This window comes from Rhinolophus ferrumequinum, chromosome 12, assembly GCF_004115265.2.
Source record: "Rhinolophus ferrumequinum isolate MPI-CBG mRhiFer1 chromosome 12, mRhiFer1_v1.p, whole genome shotgun sequence".
Lineage (NCBI taxonomy): Eukaryota > Metazoa > Chordata > Mammalia > Chiroptera > Rhinolophidae > Rhinolophus > Rhinolophus ferrumequinum.
The window spans coordinates 38,434,237-38,447,416 of NC_046295.1; the positions used below are offsets into that span (position 1 = coordinate 38,434,237).

General features: G+C 40.5%; 1 protein-coding gene across 2 annotated transcripts; it reads right to left on the minus strand.

The window, feature by feature from the left end:
* Positions 1-573: 573 nt before the first annotated feature.
* Positions 574-11,708, minus strand: ZFAND5 (zinc finger AN1-type containing 5). Of its 2 annotated transcripts, none has more exons than XM_033123060.1 (6): positions 11,153-11,708; positions 6,811-6,967; positions 6,278-6,389; positions 5,541-5,644; positions 2,959-3,084; positions 574-2,235 (listed from the first exon to the last, which is right to left on the minus strand). In XM_033123060.1, exons 2-6 carry the CDS (start codon positions 6,959-6,961, stop codon positions 2,087-2,089), a joined length of 642 nt encoding a protein of 213 aa, XP_032978951.1. In that variant the 5' UTR covers positions 6,962-6,967; positions 11,153-11,708; the 3' UTR covers positions 574-2,086. The 2 variants fall into 2 exon arrangements, with proteins under 2 accessions (XP_032978951.1, XP_032978950.1); XM_033123059.1 differs by having other exon boundaries at positions 6,811-6,970.
* Between the last annotated feature and the right edge of the window lie 1,472 nt (positions 11,709-13,180).

A 13,180-nucleotide genomic window follows, 5' to 3' on the forward strand; every position in this document is an offset into this window, starting at 1 on the left:
CATATGACAGTGAACTAGTGTAAGTACTTCCATTTCAAACTCTATCACTGAGAAGCCATAGTTGTGTTCTTGGTTTCAGCTACCCAATGGGCAAAGTCAGAACGTCACTGCTATTCCTTGCTATTTATTCCACATGGCACCTGCAAAGACCAAGCACGTGTACCCATCTCTACACAACACACAAAAAAACAAAAGTATGCCTGTTTTTGTACACAAATCATCAAGCCTAAAGTATCATCTAGAAAGCAAAGCAAAAAAAAGGCAGATAAGCCATAATTGTTCAAATTTCATTTCTTTCTCTTAAGTGCTAAGATTGTCTCGATCCTAAAAGTGCCTATTCATTTATTCAAAAACAAATTACCTAGTATGTACCGCACTTGAAGATGTTTCACAAAACTCACCTCATGGTTCTCACTTGAACACACTTCAGGGATGGCAATGGAAAAAAAATATTACAAAATAGCCATGCAAAGTCTACATATGCAACTAGAAAGTTTTCTTTGTATCCATTTTCTAATTATCCCCCTACAGGATTTCTAACTATGACTTAAAAACCCAATGAACAAGTGGAAGTTTCCCTCTGTACATGGCTTTTATTATTTACATAATACAATATAGCATCAATGCTGGATAGCATGATTATGTGCAATACATAAATATGAACTATCTGTACACATCCGCAGATCTAACTCCGAACTAAGGTACATAAAATTGAAAAGCAAAACTGTGAATGCTTTAAGAATAAAAGTAAAAACTAGGACTGAACACTGCAATAAATCAGAAGTAGTGCCTCGTGTACATACTTATTTACAGATGAAAACAGGCATTACCACAACACTAATCTAACTATACTCATTTATATATAAAAAACACAAGTTTCATACATCACAGAAAACCTTCCATTATAACACAGAAGTGATATTACCAGACAAGCGTCAGTGAAGTATACTGCCTCTTCTAGTTGTTATTGTACAATGCTGTAGATAATGCAGCCCATGCAATACACCCAAGAACACTAGAGTCCTACATCCAAGTACAATTAATATGATAAAGCAGCCCTCTGCAAGTGGTGCTGGATACCACTAAGAAGTCTACTGCAGCCATGTTGATTATGATTTTTCCATGCAGAAGGGTAGTTACATTAAGAACTGAAGTCTTTTAAAAAAAAGCTTTAAACATTCTTTCTTGAACCAAAACATTCAACAAAAGATGCACATGAAAAATTAACTGTTCAGATAGATACCTTTGCAACTTAAAATTCAGATGCATGTTATTCAATAGAGCCGCTGTATGTGAAAACCAAACGTAGAGTTTTAATTTCTTCTTGTAAACAAATTAATCCTAGTGCAGTTCTGTGCTACACAACATTTTTAGCAATGAGAGTGATGCAGACGTCTTCTGGTGCAGGCCAGCACAATAAGCTTCAATGGTAGCTCAAGACCCTGTTGCTTGATGGTTTTACTCTTATGATAACCAGTTGCGATGTTTACCTTTCATAGAATGTCTTATTTGACAGCTTTTAGAAGAGCAATGAGCCAGGCTTACATATGGCACCAAATACTGGTTTCACGGAAAGGTCTGATCCTCTTTATAGCCTTCTTCCTGCTTCCAAAGAACATGTTGTGGAAATTAACAGGGTGAAGTTTAACTATGGTAGAAGTAGACTGCCAGTCCTTTTCTGGTGTACCATTTTTTAAAAAAATACAGGCACATAACACTAGCCAAAGATTATACCTTGATTACATTCCCAAAAGGCAGATATGCTGCAAACATGCAGAGATTTCTTGTATTTTGTTTGGCACGTGGGAACTAAATTTTGTCCCATTTATCTGTATAACTCAATTTCCTGTGCAGATTTTCATCCAATTTTATTCAAGGGAGGGCATATACATTTGTAGGGCTGTATCTATCCAATTCTGCCTGTAACAAACACCCAAACATCCTAAAATATCAATTATAAGACAGACAAGTATAAAGTAAAACTCTGGAGAACATCAAAGGAAAATGGCCATGCATCTGCTCTTTAATGTTTTCCTACGATATATTAAAATAAAAACAAAGTTTCAGTCTCTTCACAAGTAGTAATTTATATTCTCTGGATTTTTTCAGCCACAACAACTGGATTCTCTTTTCTGATTTTTGCTGCAGCTTCTGCTTTGTAATCATATGGACAGTTGTGCTTGTCAGAGTAACGGTGAAGTCCACAAAACAAATTTCCACATCGGCAGTCAAACCCTGCACACATGAGAGGAAGCAGAGTCACTTGGGAACTTGCAGTAGTTAAAACGGAAAAAAAAAAGCTTTAGTCACTATAGAAAAGGAACCAGATTTTCATGGCTCTTTGCAACATGAGAGACAAGAGTCTATCACTTTAAATTGTGAAAGAGCTTTTAAACATCCTTTGACATGTGAGAAATTGAAATAACTGTCCTTCCATAAACTGCTGCAGATATAATACAGGGCAGAAATTCCAGGCTCTGGAATCAGACTGATCTAGATTCAAATCCTACTCCTACCATGTTAACTGGGTAATGTTTCCTCAAGTGAAACCCAGGGAAACACAACCATAAAGTTTTGAGATTTAAAGGAAACAAAAGGTATCTAGATTATTTTGTGCCTGGCTCAAAGTAGGTGCTTACTGTTCAGGTTCAGCTACCTTTTCCCCAGGAGAACAAAGGAAAGAATCAAAAGGGATGAATTTTTATCAGTCCAATAAAGGAAAGGAATTCACAAGGTCTGAAGTTCATAAAGGGTTTCATGTAATTAGGGAGACAAATGGATATCAAATTCAGCTTCTTCCCACTATCCCCCTTTCTAGTCCACACTAGAAACTTTTTTTTCCTGAAAGTCGGGCATGTTTTATGTTTAAGACCCACCAGCCCCTTAGGGAGTAACTCTAAGGAGATCCTTGTTGAACCCTAGCCATAAAACATACATGTATAATGTGTTCTGTAATACCTGTAAGGCCAACTTTCTTTCTGCACATGAAACATCTGTTCTTCTTTGGTTTAGGTAACTCAGGAGCTTTTTCTTCACTTTGAGAAGTACTGGGCTGAGAAACTGAGGGACTGGGCTGAGTGACAACTGAAAAACAAGGGTAAAAATTAGAAATTTGTCAAGAGTTCACTGGCTGACAATTATCTAAGTAAAAAAAATTTTTTTAGAAGAAACAGTAAGATTCTTAGTGAAAATGTTTAAGAAGCCTTTCTTAAAAACATGTACTTTAAATGGAACCTTATACTTTAATATCAGCACTTTAACGTCTGAGAATTTATTGACAATTAATACCATTAGCTCCTCTAAATTTTGTAAAATGATCACTGTACTCAAATTCCTTTGAACTCATTCTTAACAGATTGTACTGAGAAACAAAATCCTAATTCTAAGTTTTTAAAGAGATGTTCAAATGCTCAGTTTTTCCATATTGCAAGTGCCTAAATGTTAACGTCTTAATTAGGAGGGCTGTTCAAATTCATTACTACTCAGCAAATAAAGTTGCCAACTTATAAGGTACTTGACTATAAAAAAAGAAGTCATTTTCGTTTTACACTGACAGAAAAGACTGTTTAGATAAAACCGGCAGATTTTGACAAGCAAAACCCAGATCATTAATCACTAGTTTCAGATCCTAAAAAATTCACAATAATTATTTTGCCATTTTAAAGAGTACTTTATATTGTCTTACGTAGAAAATCTAAAAGATTTTTTTAAACAGTTTCTTTTGAAAGATTAGCAAATATCTTTAGGACAATGTAAGTACTTGGGAAGTTTTGATTGTAAACCACTAAGGATTCTAAAGGCAAAACAAGAATTTTTGAAGCACAGCCTTCATTTACTTTGTGATACTGATCTGAAATGGGTCTGGAATTCAGAGATATGATGTACATTAAGAAGTCTGTTTCACCTCCTTAGGGCTTCAAGTTTTAGTTCACACATGACATCAAAATGTATCACTATGAGAGTAAAATTACAGACTACTGGATTAAAGCCCATGTTACTACTAGTTACTTAAAAACAAAACACCAAATTTAATTCTATTTTTATAAAATTCAGCTATACCAGAAGCACTATAAACTGAGTTTTAATATTAATCCACACCCCAAGAACAGCAATGTATGTAAAACTAATGTATGCAATGCTAAAATTACTGCCTAAATAGGCCGGCAATATTCGTATAAACCCAAACTTTAAAAAGCAAGCCAACTTACTCTTAAAATTCTCCCCAAATTTGTAACTCATTTGCATTAGTAATATATCCAGACTAACAGAATATTCTACCTATTACTTATGGTAAAAATCTACTATGACAACCTCAGTATAATTTTTTCCTGATGGTATGAGGGTAAACAGTAATCTTTGGGAATAGCTGAGGAGCGGGGAGGGGTGACAGCCATTTCCTTGGCCACACCTGAAAACCCAACAGTGGTTCTTAAGGGGTTAAGAAAAGAAAAATGATACAGAAAAGGCAAAGCAGCAGTGAACTACAGAATGCCTACCAAAAAATAATAAATGTGAGGACTGGCTACAGATCTAACCCAAAAGGTACTGTTCCAAGGTCAGAGTAATTTTGTGTAAAAAAACAAAGAACAGAACAAAAGCCTCACATACATACATACTAATTTGGTCAGTTTTTCAGAAGGATGAACTCATTTCAAAATACCAAAAATGGATTCACCTGCCCAACTTAAAAATTTTCACCTAAACTTCACAAGATTGATCTAGTTCACCTATGCTTAGCTATATGATGTTAGCAAAATCAAGCCTCCAAAGCAGATTATATATCCACTGACACTTATTTCCTCACAATAAAGTTTCATATTGTGTTCCATTCAGGAAATAATGAATTGATCAAAAATAAACAATATGCACCACAGAGTACATGGCTCCTTGTTGTAGGCCTAGCACAGGTCATTCAAACAAGTCAGTTTTCTGGCACATTAGAGCACCTCTGGTTGCACTGCGTAAGTTAAGCAAAGACTCAAAGTCACTACCTAATGAAAACCAAAAATATCTTCCCATATTGAGTTTTAAGCTCCCACAAAATATGGGTTCCTACAGTTCAACTTGAAAGTTTACTTTAATGTTCAATATGTTCTGTTGCTTGAATATATTCTGCAATATTGACATCAAAACTGAATAGTTACTGCTTTTGATTATAAAATGGTTCTTCATAGCTTTGAAATTTCATCTATAGAATTTCTAGGTTTGTGAACGATAGCTTCTCTAATGATTTAGACACCTTTAAAATATGATGGCAAACCTTTTAAGTTCATTGAATTCTTAACACTTCCAGCCTCCAGCTTATAAACTTTGTTGATTTGTAGGTGTGGCGTATTGGGGGGCTGGGAGGGAGAGAGAAGAAAGGAGAGAGTAAAGAGTGACTATTTTACACTCTTTAAAGATAGTGGTTCTTTCTTGGCCTGCATTTTATAGCTCTCTCTCTCTCTCTGGTCCTTCAATGGGAAGGAAAGAATCCCCCCACCAACCCTTTCTCATACTACCAAGTCCAGAACTGAACTAGTATGAAACAAAAAGCATACCTGGCTCTGACACCTCTGTTTTCGGGGTAGTTATTTTGTCCTCTCTTGAAATGCTCATTTCTGTCATTTGCTGAGTTACAGGCAAGGCAGCCACAGGCACATTTCTATTTGAGTTCAAGCAAACATTTTTAAAGATGTTAAGGGTACTTCTTTGCGAGATAAGTTGTCAGTTCAACTTTATGTATTATTTCCAACATGATGAAATGGAGCTAAATAATCTAAAATTTTAAAAAGATATTGGATGCCCAGCACAAATGGTTGAGAATGAAGAAAGCAACTTAATAAATGGCTCATCAATTCAAGGCTGCGTATCTGTATAAGTCACTTTTTTTAATAGCCAACTAGGATTTTTGAGCTGTGCCTGTAATTTGTTTAAGGGCAAAAGGGGTCAGTTTTGCCAAAAGGCCTGTGTGGCATTACAGTACAGTCTGTGAAGCCGCTCTCTCTACAGTCCCTAAACCTCAATTATAAGTAAATAAAAGCACAGCATTCTCAACACAGCATCTTTGGGGGTGTTATGGAGCACATTACACTATGTATCTTTACTCAATGACCTACAAGATCATATATGAAGATACTGAAATCCCTGACTGTGCAACTCATACAAAACCAAGGGCATCTGATATATTAACATCCTTATTATATAGTAACATTCATAATTATAATTGTATAGATAGCACAGATATTTTTATTTCCTTCTTGTGTTATCATAAAAACCCTGAAATGCTCAATCTTACCTTGATTTTTCAGATGTGCTGCCAGCAGCACCTTCACAGTTGTTTAAACTAGCGTCTGCTCTTTGTACAGATGCAGAATCTGAGGTAGGACTGTTGGAACCACTAGTTGTCCCTATTTAAAAAAAGGATTTGTAAGAAACAAAGCAATACTACACTGAGTATCAAGACCAGTAAGTAACAAATACTTGCATTTAACTAGGTTAGTGATCTAAGCACTTTCGCTGTGCTCCTGAATCCTATACTTAAGCGAGTATCCAAACAAAAATATGCATTAAAAAGTCATATCCAGTGAATACAAGTATGAAACAAAACCTCAAAAAGTAAATGAAAAAGCTAAAAGATGTTTGTAGATAGTCATTCATTTCTGATGTAGTTATGCCAAGTACTTGGGCCGTTGCTTTAATTTCAAGCTTTTCTCAGGTCTTCTCTCCTTGGGCTTTCAGCATTGATTCTCAGTCTTAGGCCCCAATTCTTGGCTCTATGTTTTCTGTTCACCAGTTCTTCAAACCGGTTTTTCCTTGGAAACAACTTACCCATTGGGCTCATTCTGCCACTATTCTGCTGCCTCTGAAGATGTTCTTTATAGCAAACAGAACACATTCCATTTGTTCTAGGATTTCCATAAAAGCCACATCCTGTACTACACAGCATGGGCCCTGGGGTCTGGTTAGTCTCCTGAGCCATATTTTTCTGCTAGAAAGAAAAAAAAAAAAACAGAAACAAAATTTTAGAAACTAACATGCAACCAAAATAAAATCACTAAGTTAGTATATTGGTCACCAGCATACCTTTGTTATTTTAAACACCAAGTCTGTTTCTAAACAAAGGCCCATTATGAATATTTCGTTGCCTTTATAAAACAAAGGCGATGAAAGGAATTGTGTTTTAGCTTGACAAAACATTCTTTAGGACAAAAAGTTCTACCGTTAAACACTAAAATGTATTATTGTACCTGTCACTATTGTTTTAATTTCTGAACAGGTCACTCTGCCTGATATCAGAATTATGTTTAAATAAATTTGGGCAATTGATATCTTTAAAGTCACTTTCTGCTCTCCTGCACATTAGTTAAAAATATATTAAACGGAACTTGCAAATGGAAAAAAACCCTACAATAATCATAATTACTGACTCTGGAGCTCTATTAGTGGTTCTTTTAACTGGATGTATATTTGATGCAGCCCTAAAACTTTCTTAAAACTAATACCCGAACATACTTGGGCCCCACTAGTAATTCAACAATTCTGCTATGGGGCAGAGCATCTGTGCTTTTAAAACGTTGCAACACCTTTATAGCCCACTGAAGAGAGGGCTGGTATAGATCATCTAGCCTTTCCTGTTACCTTGGCACCAACAAGTGAAGCTCTTTAAGAATTCAGGGGTCAGCTGCTTAAGCTTTTATGTTCTACATTTGAGGTGTGAAATCTGGGTCTGGCAACTTTAAAGTCAGTGTCTAGAAACCTGTAAAGCACAAATTATCAGCCAAAGGCTCTATCTATTAAACTTTTAACAAGCGCTTCTCTTCCTCATACCAGAAAATGAAACCATTTTAAGCTCTATTTCAATAAAAGAAAGCAAAGCAATATAAATACACAACCTTTAGTAATGGTTAATATTTAATGCTAGGCTACCAGAAAGAACTTCATACAGCAAGAATACTCTTCCTTTTCCAGAGCCTTGTTAAAAGTAGCACAAACATAGTAATAGTTTGCTAAATTTTCCTCTGAGTTAAGAGAAAATACACATTTAAGAAAAATGTGAGGGTTTCCATGTCATCTTAAAATATGTATGAATGTACAGAAGTATATTTGAGAGTATTTTATCAAAATATCATTTGCTCTAACTTGTGGTCACTGTCATTTAAATGTACCTTAATTTTGATAATGGAGGTCAGTTACGATTTATTAAGTTAACATTTCAAGTAAGTGCAGGAAAAGTACTTCAAGCTAGAGCTTGTCATCTTCTGGAATTTTATATAGCCTTTTCCAGCTACCACACATAGAATACACTCTTTAGTGAGTTATTAAAAACACTGTTGTAGCAAGTATTAGCAATTTTTATTAATAAAATTATAAAAAGGATGGAAGAAGACTAATCAATTTTGACCTGGCCAGCATCCTGACAATTATTCCCCAGTTAAATGACAGTAATCTTTACTTTTGTTAGCAAAAAAGGCACCATTTTCAAGCTTGAAAATATTTCAAGCCTATCAAGCTTGTATGGAGTGACCAAGATCCACAACCTCAAACAGTACTCATTTAGCTGACACTGTCTCTTTAAATAGTAAGTGGAATTTAGCTGACTCATTTTAGAGCAGAGTAGTGTAAACATTTCAAAATCACTTGTGAAGTTTATTAATAAATACTTTCAGCTGGGTTTTTAAAAATTTGAGCATACGTGCAAAAAGGGCTTCAAATAATACATTATGTATTTATTTGCATACCCACAACGCAAAGTGTGTAAATCTTTATCCTGAACAAAAAGTTGGGCCATTCCCTGATTGAACCCAGCTTAAGAATTATGCTAGCTCACACTTTCTATACCAACTTCCGGTGTCAACTGACAGTAACTTTAAAAGCAAATGAGCCAACAAACATTATTAACATTAATCTAATTCTTAAAATCTTGTTTTATATAAATTAAATGGGCGAGTTCTTTCTCTTCCAATGATTTCACCCACTTCGACATGCAGAGTACTCCATCTTTCCTTCTTCAGAAAACACATCTACCTTCAAATCACTATCAACAGCCTTCAACTGAGACCCCGGGACTTTATTCTTTTACATCGCTTCTCATCTTGCAGAGTGCCTTCCACCCTAGAAAGCCAGCTTTTAAATGCCATTACATGTGCACAGCTTGCCTTAATATTTCTCAGAAGCTCAGATCACATGGGCCAGGGCTTCAGCCTGTCACAAGGCTGCAATGTGACAGGCTGAGCTAGATGGAGGCTCTCACATAAAGCCTAGTCAACAGGGGCCTCTGAAATCAGCTTCTATTTATATCCCAGAGCTTGCCAACTCCTACACAACCACAAGAACGAGGGATGCGGCCTTCATGCATTTAATATATGAAGAAAACAAGACAGAAAGATGCCATTAAAGCTGTTACAGTTTTTTCAAATGTAGGGAGGGTTAGAGAACAATCTCAAATTCAATCTAGAAGATGCAAGCTTCATTAATCACTCATGAAGGCAAAATGGTCAGGGCTGTTTATAAAAACCAAGCACAGTAGAGAGCATCACGACAGGAAGAATCCTCATGTTTAGTGGCAAATTTTTGGGGGGTACGGGTGGGAGTTGCCCTTAGGTACTGTGGTTCTTTACTACTTGGCAGTATTTTGGAGACATGCAGTACCATTACTATTCAGTACTTTTAAAGTTGATAGAAACTTGAGCATTCACGTGCCAGCTCTATCAGGTATAGCTGAAATGTTTATTTTTATAGTTTTGGTTTCCTAATTCATAGCTTAAAAAACAAACAAAAAAACCCCCAAAAACCTGGGCATGCACTGAAAAATTCTCCAGCCTCAAATATAATTAAAAAAAGGCTTTTTACAGCTATGGGATTTAGTTATTCCAGGTGTACACAATGTTTAAAGATGTTTAGAATGCCCACTCACCTGGAGTTGACCCCAGAGTTCTAGCCTCTAATCTACCTCTAACTAAACGAGTGACCTTGGGTAAGTCCTTACTCTCCATATCTCGGATCCCCCTGCCAAATGGAGTAGATTAGTGTGATTTTTCAAAAGCTCCTTTCCAGGCTTAATATCAGGCCTGATAGAAAATAGGGAAAAACAAAACAACAACAAAATCCCTCTTGGTGTACCTTTAAGAAAAAACTTAAAAGATAAAATTGCACTTATTTTTACTAATTCAAATTGTTCTGAAATCCCACTTTTTAAAAATGAGTACAATGAAAATCATTTCGTTTTTTTAAAGCCTGTCAATTACCTGAAAACCAGGTTTAGAAACAGGGGCTCTATAACCTATATACTACTTTACACTAGTGTGTCCTTAGACCAGATTCTCAGGAGGCATTCAATCAATAAAGATAACCCGGGCCTTTCCCCCAAACAGCTCCAAGGAGTGAGCTGAAAGAGGGCAAAGAATTTCACGTTCATCAGCCTAAATGCACGGAACAAAGGGCAAGGTGTTCCGTTTCTTTTATGAAAGGGATCTTGGGCGAGAAAAGCAGCGACGCTGGGAAAACTAAAACATGACCACAGAGAAGCACCCCTCACCCACGTCCCAGGTAATTTTAGAACAAGTTCGGGTCCCACTGGTCCCCCCATCCTACCCTCGTGCCCCGCGCCAAGCACAGGCCTCACTCTGGCAAGCCCAGCAGGGCCTTCTCCAAAAACCACTGAGTCATGCGTAACAGCAGATCCGCAGGACAGGCCAGTCCCCCACTCTGCCGTCCCTGCGTCGACCCCCGGCCCCGAACGGCTCCCGGAGGAGGAGGTGGAGAGCTGGGGGGCGCGGCGAGCGGGGGCCGGGGGTGCGGCCGCCGCCACCGCCTCTTTGTCTCTACGGGTTGAGCTGCCCACGCCGGGCGCCGCCGCCGAGGGCGGGCGGGACCAACGCGAGGCAGACCCGGGGCCCGAAGCCCGGAGGCCGCACGAGGGGTATTGTTTCCCTGACTGCGCTGGAGCGAGGGAGCCAGGGCGCAGGGAGCCGGGCCTCGGGCCACGACGACAGGATGACGCCTCCGTCTTTGTGCTTCCTGAGCTGGCGGGTTGGCTCCCCTCCCCCGGACGCCGCCATCCGCGGCCCGCTCGGGCTGCGCCTAAGTTCCGTGGCGATCAGGCCCCCCCCACTCCCACCCCCCGACCCAGCACGAGCAGTCAGGCACCCTCCCCCAGCTTCCCACCACTTACCGTGCGTGGGCTGGAGTGCAGAAGTCAGGCTTGCGCGCGACGCCGGCGCGGTGGGACCGAGCCGAGGTCTGTGGATGAGCTAGCCCGACGCCCTGGAGTCGCCGCCGCGGGCGGGAAGCAGGTAGGGGCCACAGGCGAGGGTGGTGCTACCTCCGCCGCCGCGGGGTCCTTCTTTGTTCCTGCAGCAGCACCAAGCGTGGCCTGGACACGCCGGAGCTCGGGAAGTGGGAGGAGGGAAGCGAGGGGGGGCAGAGGAGGAGGCGGAGGGAGGACCGGAGGCCGCCGAGGCTAACGCTGCTTGGGGCGCTTGCCGTCGTCGCCTCACGTCTCCGCCGGCGGCGGGTAAGGCCGAGTCCGAGGGCAAATGGGGCGCGCGCAGCGAGGGCTGGGCGCCGCGAGGGCCCGCTGATGGCGCTCTCCGTCGCTTCTGCCACCGCTGATGAGGCTGCGTGGCTCCCGGGAACGAGCGAGCTCCCAACTGAAAAGCAGCCTGGTCCGCGGTCCGCCGACTGACGCTTCCTCTCCGCTGCGCGCTTGGACAGTGAGGGGGCGGGGTCTGTGCGTCAGCGAAAACCCCTACGGCGGCGGTGGGGAGCGCGGTGACGTCCCCTGCCCGACGCCCCGCCCCCGCCCCCAGTCACCCGGTCCGCGAGGAGGGGAGGAGTGTGACCGCGCTGCCATCTCACGGAGCCGAGTCACTGGCCCGGCTCCGGCCCTAGGGTGGAGCTGGAAAGAGCGAGTCCTGCGGAGGATGCGTTTCTATTTTTAACCTGATTGTGGGCCCTCGGCCTCCCTCCTTCCGATTTTCTCACTCATGCTCGCTTTTCGCCATCTGAGTTCTCACGCTTTGTCTGGAGCCCTTTCATCCTTACTCTTCTGACCACCCCGTTCCCACCTCTCAAGAATTACCAGGATTCGCCTCGAGTAGAAGAAAAAGAACTTCCTTATAGCTTCTGGATGTTTTAGTCTGCTTAGGAAGCCACCCCCCCCCCCGCCCCACTCCCTTCCACCCCCTTTCGGTTCCAAAGTCTAGTCTGAGCATTGCCCTGAAGCCACCCGGAAGGAGCTGGGCAGGCGGCGCTCGCTCAAGGTCACGGGTGGTGGTGCAGTCTGGAAACTGTGGTCTAGCTGCTAGTCTCGGCCCTGGCGTCACTGTTCTGAACAAACTGTTTTTTTGGCCAACCTGTAAAATCCCTAGAAATTGACTTCCAGCAAAGCGTCGTAAACTGGGAAAGCACCAAATGTTCTACTCAAGAAATGGAGTTAAGAGACAAACAAGCTAGACCTGAGGTGGAGATCAGAAAGGAGACGTTGCAGGAGGAAGTTCAAGAGAGGGAAGGTATTACTATGTAGGCAGGCAATTCAGAAATGAAACACAGGGCTCCACTAGTTTGTAATAGTTAAAACACTGAATCTTTTCAAAGCACCCAGCAAAAAAAAAAAAGCACCCACTTCCAGCTGACCTCTCCAAGTGACTTTAGTTCAACTCAAACGAACAAAGTTACTAAGAAAGGAGTTACGAAATTTTCTAGTAAACAATGGCCTAATGAATAAATAGAAATGACATTAGGGCTTATATTAGCCACCATTAAAAATGGAGTGAGAGGTCCCTTCAGTGTTTCCCAAACTTGCTGATCAGAAAACTCACCTGTGTGATAATTTAAAAGATCCCTAGGCCTCTCCCTTGGAGATGGTTTTTGTATGGGTGTGGAGCTCAGGAACTTGCATTTTAAGTAATGCTTTATAATTTTGTGTATTTGAGAGACCCTGTCCTCATTCCGTGCTAAAATTTTCAAATCAAGCAGTTCCCTGCCACAGTAAGCAGAATACCTAGAACATAACTGACCATTTAGGGTTATTGCTGTGGTCAATTAATGTATTAGAAATGCTAAGTAGTTTCAGTCACTGGTCACAGGACCATTGGAATTTATTTCCTTAAATGAGCAGACAAATAGTAAAAACAAAGTAGTTACCTTTGCAGACCATTTTTGGTGCTAAGTATTTTCCATTTAGGGTCTCATTTAATCC

Bases quoted from the DNA above. Each gene is read 5' to 3' on its own strand.
- ZFAND5 (XM_033123060.1), bottom strand. From the start codon at position 6,961: ATGGCTCAGGAGACTAACCAGACCCCAGGGCCCATGCTGTGTAGTACA. The intron at 6,390-6,810 runs GTAAGTTGTTTC...TTTTTTAAATAG, and splicing joins TGGCAGAATGAGCCCAATGG to GGACAACTAGTGGTTCCAAC. The intron at 3,085-5,540 runs GTATGCTTTTTG...CTTGTTTTTCAG, and splicing joins AACAGAGGTGTCAGAGCCAG to TTGTCACTCAGCCCAGTCCC.